We start from the raw sequence: 16011 nt of genomic DNA, 5'->3' as shown, positions 1-16011 counted from the left end.
TAATTTATGTTTTAGACATTGTAATCATTCCAGCTATGTATTTTTTAAAAAGAAAATATGTGATTCGTCTGGAAATAAAATATAGTTTATAAAGCCGAGAAGCACGTTTGATTTTATGTTCATCGTCAGTGAATTGAATCTAATGGAACAATGTTATCTGACAGCAAACTTGCCATTAAAAATGGAGAACTTAAACAGTGTGTTGTTTTCAATGCAAGTCCTATCAAGCTGATGTGTACAGCTTCAAGGGTAGGTGTTTTGTCTTATCTGGTAATGGATTAAATTTCAGCAGGCTGTTTGTATGGCATTATAGTTAGCATAGATATTACACATTTAGTCTAGTAACTTTTCACAACTTAACTACTGTGTGGTCCATTCTGAGAGAGTATAGAGATATCAACAGGAGAAAATCTGGTATCTCTGATATTGCATGGGAAGAGAAGATAAGGGACAGGGAAGAGATATGGGAAAGAGAGATTCCTCTCCACTCCCACAAAAGACAAAGCAAATCTCTTCAGCTCAGAGCACTTTTCATGTCTACATGGCTTTTCTGGCAGGACTGGACAAGTTTAGACAAGACATTTCTATAACTTGTTCCTTGGCTCTAGGTAACTTTAAAAAGAAATGTGATTGTTCTGAAATTATGCTGTGTTGGAGGAGGGCTCAACTTCTTGAAAGCTGTCTGTTCCATGAACTCAGGGGCCATTCACACTATGGCAATAAACCAGTGTGAAAACAGGTTATTTCTGTGATGTTCAGACTAGTGCTGAATGCACCTGGCATGATTTGCAAGGGGCTGCAGCAAAAACACTTAACCTGGTGCATTTTACACCAGATCCCTTACCACTTCTTTTTTTTTTATGTGCTCGAGCAATCTGGATCTTTGGTAGCATGAGTATGCTACTGAATTGATCTGGATTGCGCGGCAGTAGTTCAGGAAATGGCGGTGACACCATTTCCTCTCCAGTGAGTACTAGCGTGAATGGGAAGGTGATTTAAATTGCCTCAAAGAGATTCACGGATGTAAAACTGATGCCCCCATAGTGAGAATATTGATCCAATGTTGCATTACCTCGGAGATCTGGATCTCCTCGATACAAAAAACTAAGTGTGAATACCCCCTCAAATTAATGGAAGGTGATAGGTGAATATGGTTATCTTCACTCTCCAGCTCTGCATCTTGATCAAGTCAGGTCTGTAGACTTCTGAACTATATGAGGGTTTTAAAAACTATGGACATGAATGTACATCTCATGCATCCTTGTGCATTCTGCTTTGTGCCCTTTCCAATCCTGTCAAAAGGTAAAGTAGTCCCTTAACATGAATATCTAGTCGTAGCCAGCTGTAGGGAGCGGTGCTCATATCCGTTTCTAAGCCGAAGAGCATTGTCCGAGGACTGCTGTGGTAGTCACGTGGCCAGCATGAGTGCATCAAATGCTGTTTCCTTCCCACTGAAAAGTGCTACCTATCTATCTACTTGCATTTGCATGCATTCAAACTGCTAAGTTGGCAGAAGTTGGGACTAGTGATGGGAGCTCAGCCCATCATGTAGCACTCAGGCCTCAAACTGCCAACCTTCCAGTCTTCTGATCATCAGAACTGGCGTCTTAACCACTAAACCACCGCATCTCAATTTGGTGAAAATTATTGATTGTGGCTACCCTTTCCTTGTTGTCAATATGATCCTTCCAATGCATATTCCTTAGACTGCTGAAATAGAGGCAGAGAAGGGTTTTCCAACAAAATGTCAAAGCTGCCCTTTTCCTGGAAAAATAACATCAGTAAATGAAGTTGATAAATGTTTCAACAAGCCAGCTTGTAGTAAAAAAAAAGGTTCCTAAACTAATACCTCTCCTTTAGGAAGAAGCTTCATTTGTGGCAGGAGGATTTAGGATGTGGGGCCCTGACCCATAAGACACCACATGTGGAATATTTATATATGCCAATATATATGTACATTTTACATGTAGCATGGCAATGTAAATTTGGGGCCAAGTCTACCTCAGTGCTCCTAGCAAGATACCTGATATGTGGACATAACACAATATTGTGAAACGAGAAGGTGTATCCACTTTTCTCTGACCAAAGTCTTAGCTCATTCTGCTAAATTTACATCATACAAAATTGACTATTATAGATTTAAATGGAATATATTGAAAAAAAGATATCAATAAGGGGGAAAGGGTGCCTTACCAGATATAAGATTGTATTTTCAAGCATGCACTATATTGTGGATCCAGAATTGGATAAACTTGATGGGAAAAATGTATCAGAATTAGAAGCTTTAAAGTTAAAATATGGATGGCATGCATACATAGGATATAGTAAAGATAAGAGTGATAGAGAATTTAAAAATCACATGATAAGAAAACCACTGATAAAAATTTAGAATTCAATTAAGGGAAAAATATATAATGGTATTCCATTATGGATCTCAACACAGGAGGCTTTTTTCAGACAAGGATATAACATGGAAAATTGGATAGACTATAAAGACCTATTGATGATAGAACCACAGGGAAAGATTAGGGTAAGATCTAGAGATGAACTAGAAGGATTAGGAAAGAAAGTACATTGGATGGAATATCACCTGGTTAAATCAAAGTTTAAGGAAGATATGATAAAAGAAAAATTGGAAATACAACAGAATCCCATGGATAAAATCATTTGGTATAAAGATACAGGTAGAGTGTTAAAAATACATACAATATTGATACAAAGAGAATTAGAAACAGGGATAGTAACTGATGCAATGGTGAAATAGGCACAGGAATTAGGTCATGTTATTTTATTTAAGAATTGGGAACAGTCAAGCAAATTTACAATATCACAAGATTCAAAGAAAACTATTTAAAAGTTGTCAATCGTTGGTATTATACACCCTTAAGAATAGCAAAAATGTATAATTCACACAATAAAAATTGTTGGAAGTGTCATGCAAAAATTGGGTTATATCACTATGTTTGATGGTCATGCCCAGAAATAAAAAAATATTGGGCTGAAATACATAAAGCAATGGAACAGATTCTGCATACAAAATTCCCAAGCACCCCTGATTTCTATCTCCTTAATATGATATTTGTTTTATGAGTAGATATAGAGAAGGGTCATTGGAGAATGGTGTTGTACCTAATAACTGGATAAAATAACAATTTGGGGGGGAAATTAGACTATTGGGAAAAAGAATGGGAACCTGTGCTAAAATAATTGAATAACATTTGGGGGATAAAGTTATCTATGTGAAAAGAAAAGATTTAAAATGAGAAGATACATTGGTAATAAGAAGAGGAAAGAGATAAGTAAGAAAAAATTATGGAAATATTATGTAAAGTCTCACTTTAAAGTGTATTATTTATGTATTATTATTTGATAAGGATAATTTTACAAAGAAAAATGTAAAATCTGGGAGCCAAGGAAGCAGATGTACAGATAAAGATATGGGACTTTTTTATGTACTGAATGAAATAAATAAATATTTGCAAAAAACAAACAAAATTGACTATTATACTGTCACTGTATTGGGTTGGTTTGTTCAATTAAACTTATAGTTATAATGGTTACTTTTATAATCAGATAAGAAGCACTGTCAGATTTCTGAGTATTACTGTTATTCTAGAATATAGTATTTATACTCTATAAATTTTGTTTAAATATCATTATCTTTCATTTATTCCTTTTACTGCCCTACATTCCCACACAATTTCTGTTTAGCTAATTGTTAAAATAGCATAATAGTATAATTATCTGCCACTTATCCTGCTGTGGCCGATGTATTCTCCTTTCTGGCTGAAGCTTGCCAGCCTGTGGGTTCAATACCTCTCCTACTAACATTTATTTTGAAATCAATCCTAAAGCCTATTTTGATATGTATATCCATCTTTTCTACTTTGTATGTGTGAGTTTACTCTTATATGTATTTCATATGTTTAATAAATTACATTTTATATTTGGTGTTGGAATTTTGTATGGTTGTGACAATTTTTTACACTGAAAGGCTGTATAGAAATATTTAAATAAAGCCAGAGCATGTTAGAATATGACAAATTGCTGTACCATTTTTCCTCTCTCAGTGGATTTAGTAGCACAATAAAACCAGTAGACCTATGCTTCTGAAGCACTAGCAGGTTGTGAGCCCAAAACTGTATCTGAATATTTTTGTTGATTGAAGCATGAACATTTTAACTATCCCTTAGATCTGGGACGTTAGTGCACAAAAGCTTTTGTCAGTGTAGTCAATAGCATTTGAGGACAGTGGCCACATGGAAGATTCCATATCATCTCTTTTCTGCAGAACAAGAAAGTTGTTTTCATCTGTTGGTGATTGTGACACATCTGAAGATGACTTGTTGAACACTTTGAAGATGTTTTTGCACCTTGTAGCCATGTCATAGTTCACTTGTAGTGTTCAATTCATCAGATACTAATCCAGTTAATCTTCAATATTACTTAATTTAGCAGGAAAAAAAGAAAGACCGATACATTAAAAAGACGCCTGGTTCATATGTTACGAATGAATATTCTCCCATGCTGAGAATATGCCTCTATGGGTGAAAGGTTCTGTAATTTAAAAGCTAGATAAGTTGTTTTGTATCTGATGCATGAATAGCTGGTGATTTACTTGCCTAGTGCGAAGCTGTACCATTGTGTGTTGTATAGGCTCTTACTGCAGAAGAGACATTGCTGCTTGTGTCATCTATTTCCACCATTAACTTCAGGAAACAAAATTGCAAACTTTTGGAAGCCAAATTCAGGTGTAAGATAAAACATTGGTTGTGGATCTCCTACATATCACACTGAGTACTATTATTTATTCCATGTACAGCCCTACTAGACTGTCTAAAGGCGTGGATGATGATATTGAGAGGAGGGGTCTAGATTTGTTTCAGATGCTGGAGAAGGCTTGTAGACAAGATGAACTTGTAGAAAAGAGAACAGTTCCACTTAACTGTTAATGGGCTTTAGTGGAATATAGGCAGATTTGTGAAGAAACTAAGTGAAATTTTTAGACAGTTGCCTTATCCTGCACCAGTAGCAGCAACAAAGGATTAAATTATAGGGCTGACCCATTAAACAGGTCACAGGTGTGAAGAGAAGAAACAGCTCAAATGTGAAAGTTACCTTTGCCCGCCCCTCCAAGTGACATCTTAATGGAGTCAGCCTCTTTGGAATCAGCCTCTTTTCTGAAGGAGTGCAAAGTAGCCATTGTCACTGCAATGCCAGTGATAATGCTACTGCAATGAGAATGGATCTGGGAAATTGTAGAACTGTTAAAAATAATCATTCAGTCTAAAATGGTAAAATTCATAGGAAAACACCTTTGTTGTGGAAGAATCAGCATGGGTTTTAGAGGTACTGCAGAATGCTTTGACGGTGTCAGTTGCTGTCTGTTGTCACTATGGAGCCCATAACAGTGGTGATGCCCAGTGACTAAATAATTAAAAACCGATTAAGCAAATCCATAATGAAGGGGTTTAATCAATAAGCTGTTACATGTGATAGTTACCTTGAACCTATTACATTTAGGCAAGAGTGTGTATCTGAACTCCAGGTGTTGAAGAGGAAAGCTATAACTGTGCCCTGCTTGTAGGCTTCTTGGGTGAGTGGCCACTAGTTTTAAAAAATATTGATCCTGAAGATACAATTTTTGTTTGAGTCAAACTGCCTATATATATATATATATATATATATATATATATATATCAACTTTGTCTTCCTGTTTCCTAAGTCCTTCCTGTATGACACATTCCTTGAAACACACTGCTTGAAAAACCTATGCACATTTTAAAATATAGTTGTTAGTGTTAGATTGGTGCCTGGGAGATTTATTATCATTATCATTATTATTATTTGTTGAGATATGGATTATTGATGTGGAGTGAAGAGTATAAGACAATACACAGAATCCTTGTCTCACTAGACAGTGGCGATTTGAACATATCTTCCCAAGGAAAAAAACTCCATGATAGGGCCACCTTAGGGTTGCCATAAGTTGGAAACGGCTTGAAGACACACAACCGCAGAACTTTCTTCTGCACAAACATTTAGATGGTTGTACTGAACAACATGTTACTGCAACATGGCAGTTCTACTACAGTGCGCCCTTGCCTTACGTGGAGATTGGTTCCGGACTCCTCTGCATAAGGCAAATTGCACGTATGCTTGAGCCCCATTGAAAATAATGGGGCTCATGTATGGCGTGCATGCCATTTCTCTCCTGTCGCACAGCTTTCAGCATAAACTGAAAGCCGTGAAAAAGGCACACACATATGATGTGGGCGCACTGTACTACTGATGGCATTTTTTACTAAGTCAGAGGAATTAGCTTTCTACTTGTCTGTGAAAAAATATATAATAATCTCACCTAAATGATGTGCTGGATCGTGCTAATTGTTGTGCTGTGTGTGTGTGTGTGTGAGAGTAATGATACATATTTAAATCTGGTTTTGCTTTTTTTAGTTTTTAATCTTGTGTTAATATTGTATCTTTGTGCATTTTAATGATTTTTTTTAAAAAAAAACTTGTAAGTTGCTTTGAGTTCCAAAATGGGGAAAAGATGGGCTAAAGATAGCTATAATAATAACAGCAACAATGACTGAAGATATTATTTGAGCCAGAGAATAAAGGATGCAAATCTACTTGGCATTCTACTTTATTAGACACAGCCTGTGTTTGTGTGTTCACACATTGGTGTGAAAGCTTTTTAGCTAGATGACTCTATGAACCTTCATGACAGGGTGCTCAGTAACAAACCCTTCCATATTTCTGTATCATCACAATTTTGTATCTGGTAACCAGCATGTGGGTTATATGCTTGCTGAGAGTGAGCAGAGTGAAGAGCTTATTGCAGCAATGACAAAAGGAGGTAAACCAGAACTTCATATTTTAAATCAATAAAGGCTGCACTGTACTAATGACCTGACAATGTTGAATTTTCTGTTTATCTGCAGGAGTCAAGGCTTGCCATACCATTAAACAGGATGAGGCAGTTGGTTGAGGCAACTCAGTTTTGAAGATTATTATTAATTTATTATTGTTATAGATTTACTACAAGGGAGGAAGGGATGTTTGTGAGATTTTCTGTTTCGATTGGTAAAACTGACTGAGTTTGTTTATTCTGCCATGACTTAAAAGGAGGAGAGCAGTGTTTTTGCAACAAAATATCTTTGCTAAGCCCTGGAAGAATTATACTAAATAGGCACTCTATCCTTTTGTATTTGTTTTGCAGCACAAGAGACACCACCTGCTAGAAACTTAATCTGGAATTTAAAACATTTCAATTTGGACTAGTTCAGTATTAAAGATCCCCTTTGAACACAAAAGCTGGAAATAAATGACATGTAATTGTGTCCAGTTTAAAATGAATCTTTACAAAGATATTGGGCACAAAGCAATTTCCCCTCTGATTCCTGTGATTTAAAAGTTTCTCTGTGGGCTACAAGCCTTAATGGCATTTTCAGAATTTGCTTAAAAGTTCTAATTTGCAAATCACTATTCTCAGTGTCTGCACTTTTGTCTCTTTTTAAAAGAAGAATACATTTACTTACATTTACATAGGGATGAGACTTGGTAGGTGGAACTTGTGTTGCATGTTTTTAACTTAAAGTAGTGGTTCTCAAATGGTGGGGTGAGACCTCCCGGGGGGGGGGGGCACAAGAGTTGCTTGGGGATGTGAGACTAGGAGGCCATGATCTCTTTTCCTCCTTTCCTTCTCTTCTTCCCAACTCCTTTCTGTCCTGGAGGAGAGGAGAAACGTGAGGAGAGCACTTGGAGCAGCTGCCTCTGCCTGAGGGAGGAAGAAAAGGAAAACTCACTGGATCGTGGCCTCATATAGGGCTCACCCCAAGCTGCCACTTCTCTCTCCCCCCCCCCCCCTAACCTGTCCTATCACTTCCCTCGTTTTTGAGATGAATCACTGCTTCAGCCTCAACCATAGCACCCACTCAGTTCAGTGCCAGTGTCTGCAATGGTTCCCGGTGGCAGAGGAGGTCAGCAGCAAATCTTGCTTGGGGCTGCTCAGTGTCAGAGAAGAAGCAGTCTTGGTGGCTCTGCTCTGAATGAATGGCACATCAGACCAGCTGGCCAAAGAGGAATGGTGCATGCGTAGTGCTTCCCATGAGCCACTGGAACAGAATGTGCATCTGCCCTACACTGTCATCTCCACCCTCTTGGTTGGCCAGCTGGGGACTTTCACTGACAGCCGGAGGCACATGGCAAGCTGCTTCTTTGGTCTGGCATGGCGGGTGGGATGGATGGGGTCTCCACACCAAAAAGGAGGAATGAACATAAATTTAGGGGTCCAGCCCAACCACCTTTCAAAAGGCCCCATCCCCCCCCTAGCACTCTCACCTGTACACTTATTCTCTCACACACTCAACCACATTGTTTCTCTCTTTTTCTTTTACATGCTCACACTTGCAGGGGTTCATGCACACTAATTCTCTGACCCGCTGATCCATTTCTCTGAGAGGAATTTCTTTCAGTCTCAAAAGATGGTACACAGGATTCCTTTATCTCTTTATATGTGACACAAATCTCTCTCTTGCTCACGTGTGTATGTATGCACATTCAGCTGCGTACTTTTTCTCACATCTTCTAAGCCAGTTAAGTCTTATACGTGCACCCTCAAGTCATGGCTCTCCCTTCTTCACAGACACAGATTCTCATACATTCTCAAACCCTCTGACATGCTGATTCTTTCATATGTATGCACACTATGACATTCTTTCTCACAGTCACACATGCATTAATTCTCTCACACACCCTTGGTACTCCTCTGTGTGTGAGTGACTTTCCCTCACCCACTGATTCTCTTGCACAAAGTCAGTGATGCTCTTTTTTTAACTTTCACCTTTGGATAGCGCTCATTTACACACAAGTCTCTCTCTCTCTCACACACACACTCCATCACACCCTTCATCTCTTCCTTATCTAGTAACTTTTATCTACTTCATCTTTTTTATCTACATGTGTATATTCACATATACAGAATAAAATGAATGTTTTTGTGTGACTGTGTTTGAGAGTGTAAATGAGTATGTGTCTGAAAGAAAGAATGAAAGAGCACGATTGAGTGTGTACATATCTCTGAGCATTGATGCATGTGAATGTTGCCTGTGTGAGACTGTATATGTAAAATGTGTACATGTTGAGAAGTATTGAATTTATTTAAATAACACTGATCTAATTTGAACAATGTTATTTCCTTGTAAGATGTTAAAATATGAATATAGATGAATGCCCAAATGAAAACACACACACCAAATAAAATATTTTTATTCATATACTACAGTGAATGGAGCCGTGGCATCCATATTCTTAAATGTGCTTTCCTGGATTGTATCCAGAACTTAGAAGCTTTGGGTTCTTATGGGTAACTCCTGTTTTTGAGTTTGTATTCTCTTTAACTTTACTGGGTATTGCAACACCAACAATATTAGAAGAGGAGTGGCTTAGAATCAGAGAAGTTAACCATATATGCAGTAAAATGAGATGAAAGAGTGAGTCTATCCCAAATGTGCTAGTGTTATACTTTGCTGTGGTGGCTGTTTTTGTTGTGCGTCTTCAAGTCTTTTCCAACTTATGGTAACCCTAAGGCAAACCTATCATGGGGTTTTCATGGCAAGATTTGTTCAGAGGAGGTTTGTCATTGCCTTCTCCTGAGGCTGAGAGCATGTGACTTGCCCAAGGTCACCCAGTAGGTCTCATGGCAGAGCGAGGAATCAAACCCTGGTCTCCAGAATCATAGTTCAACACTCAAACCACTACACTACATTCGCTTTACTCAGTGTTAATACTTGCAGGGAGCTTTATGTAAACAAGGAGTCCAATACATCACCCCCTGCCAGCAGTCTCAGGTGGCACAGTCCATTTTACCATCTTATTGGCATATGGGACCACACCCAAATACATTTTAATAAATAAATTCAAGTGTAGCTTCTTTCTGAAAAACAACAACATTTCAGCCAGTTAAAGGGGGTTGTGTCTTGCATTTCTGCAGTGTCTTTTCCCTTTGTTTTCACAGGAACTTTGTCTTCTGGTAGTCAGTGTACTTTTATGTGAACACATGCTTGCCACATTTGTTCACAGTGCCTCCTATCTGCTGAACAAGACTTAGCTTATATGCTCATGTACATGTGGCCTCATGTATAAGTCAAGGGCAGGCTTTGGGGCCAAAACCATAGATTTTGATATGACCTGTGGATAAGTTAAAGGAAAAACTTAGGGACATGTAACAAAGGATGTAAAGAGGAAAACACCACTTTCCTCCCTCCTTCTCTGGACCTCTCCTGACCACCTAACAGCACTTCCCAGGTGCTGGAGGAGAAGGTTTTAACATTGGATTAGGAAGGGAATTAGGAAGCCACCATCTGGGAGAGAGAGGCAGGTGAGCTCCAACTGCCTTCCTCGAAGAGGACCAGCCCTCCCTTCAGCCATCATCTGGGAGAGAGAGGCAGGCAAGCTCCACCAGGCCTGCCTGAAAGAAGCAGAGCCCTCCCTCCGGTCCATCTGCCTTGGTCCAGGCCTCAGAGGGAGAGAAGAATGCTGGACCTGATCCCCTCCCCCCTCACCATTCCCTTCTCCTTTTGTGTCGTGTCTTTTAGATTGTAAGCCTGCGGGCAGGGAACTGTCTGGTTAAAAATAATAATAAATGTAAGCCGCCCTGATAGCCATTAGGGCTGAAGGGCGGGATATAAATACCTAAATAAATAAAAATAAAAGGGAAGGAAGTGGAGTTAAACAGGGTGTTTGGTGGGCAGGAAAGATCCAGAGAAGGGAGGATAAGGATGGGGGAGGTTTTAACATTGGATTGAGAAGTTTAATCACCTCTTTCACACACACTCCCTGCTTCCGCAGCGCTTTCAGAAATCACTGCCAAGGCAGGGAGGGTGGGGCATCGGGGCAGTTTCTTTCACGACCTTTCTAAGCAGTATTCTTGTATTGACCTGTATATAAGTCAACTCAGGGTTTTGGGCATACATATTTTGACTTATAGTCAGTATATACGGTAATACATTGTCATCTCCATTCCACACATTGAGAGACAAGGGACTTCTGTTGCAAAGCAGTCTTGGCAGAGAGGCAGGGCTTTGACTGTGTCTTCTTGCAGATTAGGGGGTTGAGCGATGACCCTTGAGGTCTCTCCCAGCTTTATGAATCTGCCACAGCACCCTGTCTATGGGGCTCTCCCTGCCAGGTGAAGTAAGGCTGGCTTCATCCTCCTCTAGCTCATCCTTGGTTGATGAGCAACCAAGACCTGTATTGTTTTGTATAGCCATTTGGGCTTTAACACAGGTTGGCTTTTCTGATTAATTGTGTTTAAAAACTGTTTTAAAAACGTTGTTTTAGTCTCTTTCCAGAGTGTTTTCTACTCATTTTCTCTCTCTTTGTTTGCTGTATGTCACCTCAGGAGCCATTGTGTTCTGAGAGAAGGTAAACAAACACTGCATTAATGTAACAGAAAATAAAATGGACACACTTTCCATAAGGAAATGCTAGTCACAATAACTGAACTCTCAGCAAGCCCAGTTTTGTCTTCAGACCCTGCTGGATAAGAGCTTTTCTTCACACTGAGAATGCTTATTTGGGAAGGCAGTATTATGAAATAATGTTATGCTACTTGTCATCTTCAATGTGCTTGCCATGCTTGGGCACTGGCTGCTTACAGCCCAGCAGTATTAGGAGTCAAAGCAGAGATTGCCTTTTAAGGCAAAGAACTGCTGTGAGAATATGAAATAAAAGCTTTTCCCGGTCATGCAGAAAACTTTCTTCCTTCCTTCTCTTCCTAAACAAACTACTAGCAACCTTTAAAAACAGAACAAAAAAGGGGAGGGGTGTCTGTTGTTGCAGTTCTCCCCCACCCTGCATCTTTGCTTCCCTTTTGACTGCCAGTTCACCTATGCCTGAAGCTAGCTCAGGACTGGAAAAGATAAGCTGGAAAATGAGGCCCTGGGGTCAGGCAGTTTGGCAAGGGAAGGATTCCTCTCAATTGTTTTGCAGAAGCTTTGGTCGCCTTCCCTGTTGTGAAAACCCAGGAAAACAGACTCACTGTAGTAATAGAGAAATACTTTCTCAGACACTTGCCTTGTAGCAAGAAGTAGTAAGATTGTTCGTCTCTACCAGGTACAAATCATGCAACATTTTAAAAACAGGCCTAGTAAAAGAACCACTTATCTCTGTAAGTACATTTTCCCTTATGCCAAAATGCTGTGAGTGTGATGTGTAATTTGTGTTTCAAGAAATATTTAAAATACACACACACACCATTTTCTCTCAACTAGCTGTGGTAGCATGCAGTCAATATCTGTGAAAGGTTGTTGGGTCTACCTGTCTCTCCCTTGTGGACTTTTGGTCATGTTCTCCCACTCATATTCTCTTTTGCTGTACCTTTCTCCACTCATTCTGGAGTCACTCCTCCAAAGTTGGACTTCAATAAAACATAGAGTGAATGCGTGTTTGCCAAATAGTCTAGTGGATTATCATGTTACTTTGAATATAAAATGCAAGCTTTCTTGATAGTGTCTGAATAATTCTTAATATGTTAAAGCTCACTACAGTTTTATATATTTAGAATAATCAAATTGCAGAAAAGTTTTTAAGGAGGAGCCTTGTTTACATTAATGGAAAACAGAATATATCAGCTGTCAGTTAGGTCTTTCCATGTGTCTCTCACTTTCGTTAATATAAAAAGATGTGTATATTTAACTGGAAAGGAAAAATAGCTAATTCAAAAAGACCAATGTACTGATGAAGCTATTAAGGAAACTAAACTGGAAGAAAATAATGGTTTTTCCCCCCAAACTAGATATGGATTTGCCAGAATTGGTTGTGCCTCCAACTGTTGTGTATTTTGATTTCCTATTGTTTCTGGTAAGCACACATAGGACAAGATAATTTTTTTATGAATAAAATAAAAAATATTGCTTAGAGCAACACCGAGCTGTAAAGAAGACACTGTGCCACTAATATAAACATGCTTTTTAAAGCAATATAGCTGTTTCATTGAAAATATGAGTTAACATTAAATAGTGTGAACATCTTTGAAAGAGTGTTTTTCACTGGTTGTATGGTGATTGCATGGAATATATTGCATCTGCTGATGATGCATAGTGCATTCGCACAGTATAGCTTTTGTAAGAAAAACAGAAGCAGGGAAGGGAGAAGGACCTTTCATCAAGTCTAAATAAAGATAGAATTTCACATTTCTGTTGGAAACTTTTGGTAGGAAGACACTCCTATCTTTAGTATGAGAAGCTAAAGGAGTGGCAAGGTAGCAGAGGCAGATAAAGTACATGAAAGAAAAGAAAAACACATATGAGAACAACCTGTGGGAAAGAGAGTACTTCAGGAAATTACACATGTATCCTAGGAAAAACAAGATAACTGTGTGCCTATAAGGTTAGAAGAGGCTAGAGGTCAGGCTGGGTGGGGAGCAGAGATTTTGTTCCCTCTGCAACTAAAGAGACAAGGCAAATGTATGCTGAATTTTCAATATTGATATAAAACAGTGACATCTGTGGTTGTGTGTCAGCTTATTCAGCAGTATGACTTTGGCTGATTAGTAGCAGTTATTTTCACTGATCTTGTTTCCTTTTAATGTTGCTTCTTATGCACATGAAGGAATTGCATACCTGAGGTTTTGTGATGCTGTATTTTAACAGTTAATATACTGTTTGCTTTTAAGTGCAGTCCTGTTCTTTCCCTTTTGTTTCTCACTTCTTTAACCTTTCCATTATGAGAGATTACAGGCATCACTGATCCACTGCTTGGTGTGATCCATTTACTGTTTTACTGTGGTGCTGCTTAGTTTCCCTTCCAGCTTCACTTGCATAGGAACAAGCTTACATTGGGACTATTTTGAAGGTCAAACTACATGAAATGATTAGCTCTACATTTAGAAGCACTGCTCCCTGAAGTGAGAAAAGCCATATGATTATCCTAGCATGAGCTTTTCTTGCCTCTGCGTTTTGCAAATGTGCTTGCTTTATTTTGTGATCAGTCATCAGGAGGTAAGCACAAGAATCATTTGTAAATCTGATTGCTCAGTCAGGATGCTTGGAAGGAATTTTACCACAAAAGGGGGAAAACATTGTATCAGCCTTAGACCAAGAACACAACATTTCTGCATAGTTTGACTGAGAGATAGTCCGGACCATCTGTTGAGTGTTTTGTTTTCCTTCAGTTTTCATTGACTCTCAGTTAATCACAAGCTTGCCAGAGTTAGACATTACTGCCACACTTACACAATTGCACATTGTATAGAAACCTTAAGTTAGAGTGTGTTCTGTAGTACCAGGTGCTTTTAAAAGATGCTTGCTCTTTGTCTGTGGGATCACAGTAGGGTTTGTTATTCCAGGGTGCAATTGGGTGAAGAAATGCCTTTCCTGTAGGCAGGGATAGTGTACTAATAGTAGGTTTTCACATAGGTTCTAGGAAGCAAAAGCCAGAAGGTAATTTCATGACTAGATCAAGGTATGAAACAGAACTCCTTTAGGTGCCAGATGAGATGAAGTGAATGGCTATAAGAGTGGGAGCTTTTTCATTGATAACTCTGTAGAATTATCTACTGAGACATTCTTTTATGGTCTTTTTGCTACAACATTGCCTTTTTGGTGCCAACTAAAACCACCAATTTTTATTGTTTCAGTATTTGTTTATATTCATTTTATCTTTTAGTATTCTTGTTTTGGTGCTGGTTTTCTTTTGGCTTTTGCCTGTTCCATCTGCTTTTATTCTTTGCTATTGTTTTTATATTGATCCTATATGCATTTATATAATTGCTTATTATTTGTACAGTGGGCTCTTCCCTTACGCGGGGGATCCGTTCCCCCCCGGCACATAAGAGGAATTCCACGTATGCTCAAGCCCCATTGAAGATAATGGGGCTCGTGTACACAGCGGCACATGTACCATTACAGCTTCCGGATGTGCTAAGGCTTTTTCTGGCGCTGACTTTCAGTGTATGCTGGAGTCCATGTAAGGCATATAACGTGGGCTCACTGTATTTTGTTTTTATTATTATTATTAACCTTTATTTATAAAGCGCTGTAAATTTACACAGCGCTGTACATACAATCTTTTTAATTAGGCTTACAATCTAAAAATTTTAATGCACTATACCCCAAAGTGCAATAAATAAAGCAATGGCAGTGGTCATTTAGTTGTTGCCTGGTGGGGTGACAGTGGGGGAGACTTCATCACTTTGTGTCCACTGATAGTTTGTGTTAAATTATGCTGATAGGTGCTATAGGCCTCATTGTAATAGGTTCTGTGAAAATTTCACTACTTTGTCTCAAAGTAACCCCTTGATTAGAGTGAGCATGTAAACAGACACAGGCTGGCATCCTGTTAGCGGCATACCCAGGTGTAAGTTAAGGTACGTTAGTGTAAGTTAATCCAACGCCTGTGTATGTAGGTCACTTTAGAGGTTGCCATTCCCTTCCTTCCTGTACACAGACCAAAGCATCCCTGCAGATCTACCGTAGGCTTGCTGAAGTCCTTTACCCATTGCCATTGGTACCTGGAGAAGAGCAGGAAGGGCTTTTTTGCTAAGGCTTCTGGCTATGTTCTTGTAGTCAAATGTGAAGCAGTTACATCATTTGCTGTGATCTTCAGAGGACCCTGGCAGACCTCAGCACATGATGTAATTGCTTAGCATATTGTCCCCATAGCCAGATTGTTCTGCAATCCCCTCCAACTTTCCTCCAGGCATGAAAGGCCTTGGGTGAGTGTGGGGCGTCAGCAGGTCTGTAGTATGGTCAGGAGTGGTAAATGGCTCAGTCTAGTGGTAATACCATGCGTAGAATTAGTACTCTACGCTGAGCCATGCAGAGTTACAGCAATATTTTACTGCATTTCTACACAGAAGCTTTGCCTGATAAGAAACAGACTGTATTTCAAAAACTTGCAGGAACTTAACACAGCTAAAAGGTCTGATAGGATCGGACTGATCTGCTGAATAGTGTGTTGTGTAACATTAGAAATTATTTGCAATGGTATATTTCTCATTGGAAT

General features: G+C 39.0%; 1 protein-coding gene across 5 annotated transcripts in view; it reads left to right on the top strand.

The window, feature by feature from the left end:
* Nucleotides 1-16011, top strand: part of MOB2 (MOB kinase activator 2) — a 164433-nt gene that overhangs the window by 131231 nt on the left and 17191 nt on the right. Inside the window, exon 1 of one of the 5 annotated variants that reach the window (XM_089520962.1) lies at nucleotides 11382-11430. The exons of the other annotated variants lie outside the window; for them this stretch is intronic. Within the exon in view, the coding sequence (XP_089377088.1) occupies nucleotides 11396-11430 (35 nt within the window). The 5' untranslated portion in view covers nucleotides 11382-11395. Of the gene's footprint in view, nucleotides 1-11381; nucleotides 11431-16011 lie in introns of those variants that run through there. 5 annotated transcript variants of the gene reach the window in all.

This window comes from Sceloporus occidentalis, unplaced genomic scaffold (genome assembly GCF_023333645.1).
Source record: "Sceloporus occidentalis isolate IW3139 unplaced genomic scaffold, rSceOcc1.0.p SCAF_4, whole genome shotgun sequence".
Classification (NCBI taxonomy): Eukaryota; Metazoa; Chordata; class Lepidosauria; order Squamata; family Phrynosomatidae; genus Sceloporus; species Sceloporus occidentalis.
The sequence above is the reverse complement of the archived record's forward strand: the minus strand, read 5'-3'. Positions and strand labels throughout refer to the sequence as shown.